We start from the raw sequence: 2969 nt of genomic DNA, 5'->3' as shown, positions 1-2969 counted from the left end.
CGAACTTCCCCGATCTCAAACTTTGTGGGCGGGACTACGTTCGGAATGGCACCCAGGCTACTGGATCGGGGCCTTGCCTGATACGTATCCGTATCGGTGCAACACTTGTAGAAACACTAATGTAATCTGGTTGCAGTAGCTCTATCATTTGTTTTCTAGGTCTGACTTACACAATCATAGTTTCCTAAAAATTCCCACGTTACTCATGAAATGTTTTAATGTAGAGCAGTTAGCAGATATACAAGAATACGATTTTCTTGTTAAATTTGGCTGCTGTTATAACTACAGATTTTAACTTGATAAATAAAATTGTTCTACTGCTTTATGAACTTGAAACCTTGCGTTAGATGTTTACTTAAACATATAAGCAAATCTCTATCCTGCACCTAATGTCACCTACAGATCTTTTGGCAGCAATTTTACAGAAAAAAATTCAATATAAATAATTGTTTTATAACTTTTAAGAGTGCGGAAATAAATACATGTGTATGTCTGGTAAACATGTAAAGCTCTTTGAATGATCTTTGTGATGAATTGTGTTAATGCAAATAAACTTGCCTTGCTTTGGTTACGATGCCAACTTTGATACGACAGGATTTTGCACCAATAGGAATAAAGAAAAGAGCTGAGAAATGATCAAAAGTTAGCATTAGCGGATCTGGCATCAGGCTAGTAAACGTTATGGAATAAGAGCAGGTGGGCATTTCTGTGCCACTTACTGGCCAGTTGGAGTTAAAGCTATCATGTTTACCTGAATTAAAAAAAAATTATTGAAAGTTTGACTTAATTTTTCATTTTCAAAAAATTTAGTGTAGGAATAAAAGCGCAAATGTTTAAGATAACACCTGATTGTTGGAATAAAACAAAATTTGGCAATTATAACTTGAATTAACATATACAGATCTTTACCTTTACCAATATTGTATTTGTCTGAGTGGATGAATCAAAATCAGTTTAGTTTATGTTTGTAGCACCAATTCACAGCAACCAATAAATGTCCAATACAATCCAGCTTTACCACTAAAATGTCCAGGACCAAAGTGCTGTACAGTGAACAACATGAATTCTAAACAACCAAGAGGATCTAAATTAAATAAACACAGAAGCATAAAATACAATAAGAAAAATTTAATCAGAATTAGAGAAATATGTAATGAAAACAGCTTAAAATCACAGGCTAGGATTATAGGATAAGCCTGTGATATGAGTTTTAAGGAGCAATTTAATGTGTATTGGAAGGTCGTTCCACATATTTGGAGCTGTACAGAAAAAGCATAATACCCCCTTAAGCTTCTATTTGGTTTAAGGCTTTTTTTTTTTTTTTATTTAGGTCATTCGAGTTATAGACAGATTCCTGCCAAGTGCGTACAGTTGATTCATTTTGCTTTCTGTTCACGTTTGTCAATCTGACCACAGGTGTTCCCAGAGAGACTGAGAAGGAGAAGGAGTTTGCAGATTTTGACATCTTTGATGACCCAGAGTCACCATTTTCCACTTTCAACTTCCAGTACTCCAATGAGGCTTTCACCCGCCTTCATGACCTCATGGAGTTCAACACTTTAAACAACCTGGAGGTCAGTTGGGTGATGTTGCAAGACTGGAACAAATCATATTTCTGTACCAGTCAGGAACCAGTTATTCTGTCTGTATTAAGTCTTGCAGTGTGTCAGAAACACGGTCACAAAGGGATTGGAGAGTGATTCATTCAAACTGCTTACACAGGCCAATTAATTCCTGCTCAGGGCCTCGGCTATCCAGTGTTTATCTTACTTTATTCGATGCTGTCAGGAGGAAGTTTTGGATTTATGAAGAAAGTATTGGGCAATATCAAAAATTTTAAGAACGCCCCAGTAAGCCTGGATCATGCATGTTTGGACTTGCTTGTGGTAGGTCAGTCTCATTTGCTTACTTACTCGCACTGAGTCACTCCCTAGCTCAGTAATAATTCATTTTTGATACCAGATATTTCATTTTACCTGACGGTAATTTAAATCAGGCAAATTTCCCTGTAAGGTATTACACGATCTTGCCAAAATTATCCTGCAAAAAGGAATGTTTGAGTGCGTGTTATGATCACCTGATATGGTGATTATGTGTATTTTATGCACAGAACAACTCATAAAATTAAATATAAAAATCTGAATACCCTACTTTTCCATGTTTATTGAATAAGAACTGGAGGAAAAAGGAAACCACAGGTTGTTAAATACTATCTAGGATTTAGCTGCTTGTGGCTTATTTAGTAGATTTATTGATTTACTGCAGTTGAGAATTTCATTACAAGCCTCACCATTTTTCCTTTAACCATTGCTACTTGAGTTGGAACTGAAGCTTGTTGCATGACCCAAGTTTTGGTTAGACAAGTGGCTTCTTATTTAACTCTGTAGTAGTTGGTTGTATATGTAAGAAGTCATGGCGTACTCAATGTAACCAGGTCAGGTTACATAGCTCTATTTACACTACCCTCAGAAAACTAATCTGTGCCGAGTTCGGACCAAGCTTTGATCCATTAACCATGCCGAGCTTGGTTGCTTAGATATCAAGCTAGCACGGTTACTTGCATACTAGTGAGGATCTACGATACTACTGTACTACAGGAAGTTTGGTTATAATTGCGGAGAGTCAAGCGAAGAAGGCGGCCTTTGGTGAATTTACTTGACAGAGTCGGCTATTGGGAAGTGGATACGTCAAACGATAGTCTAATCAGGGCTTACAGATACAGGAAACAACGACAGACGTTGAAGCTCATCACACTGCTAGGCAGAATTATCATTAAATTATTTTTTAATTTAAGGCCTTAATTGGCATTAAAATTTATTAAATTGGATTATTTTGGCATTTAAAATGCTTTATTAAAAAAATATTTATGTTTATAAAAACAATTTTGTCAGATATATCGCAATATATTTGTGCGAAACTGCTTCCGTCTTTGCTCGTAAAGCTGTATGTTCGGAAAAGACATTTTGCCG

The 2969-nt window shown here is 36.2% G+C and overlaps 1 protein-coding gene across 1 annotated transcript in view; it reads left to right on the top strand.

Moving 5' to 3' along the window:
• pla2g4a (phospholipase A2 group IVA) overlaps nucleotides 1-2969 on the top strand; it is a 61097-nt gene that overhangs the window by 51211 nt on the left and 6917 nt on the right. Inside the window, exon 17 of the mRNA XM_015376646.1 lies at nucleotides 1417-1574. Coding sequence (XP_015232132.1) covers nucleotides 1417-1574 — 158 coding nt within the window. The remainder of the gene's footprint in view (nucleotides 1-1416; nucleotides 1575-2969) is intronic.

This window comes from Cyprinodon variegatus, unplaced genomic scaffold (assembly GCF_000732505.1).
Source record: "Cyprinodon variegatus isolate N-32 unplaced genomic scaffold, C_variegatus-1.0 Scaffold138, whole genome shotgun sequence".
In the NCBI taxonomy this organism is placed as follows: Eukaryota; Metazoa; Chordata; class Actinopteri; order Cyprinodontiformes; family Cyprinodontidae; genus Cyprinodon; species Cyprinodon variegatus.
The sequence above is the reverse complement of the archived record's forward strand: the minus strand, read 5'-3'. Positions and strand labels throughout refer to the sequence as shown.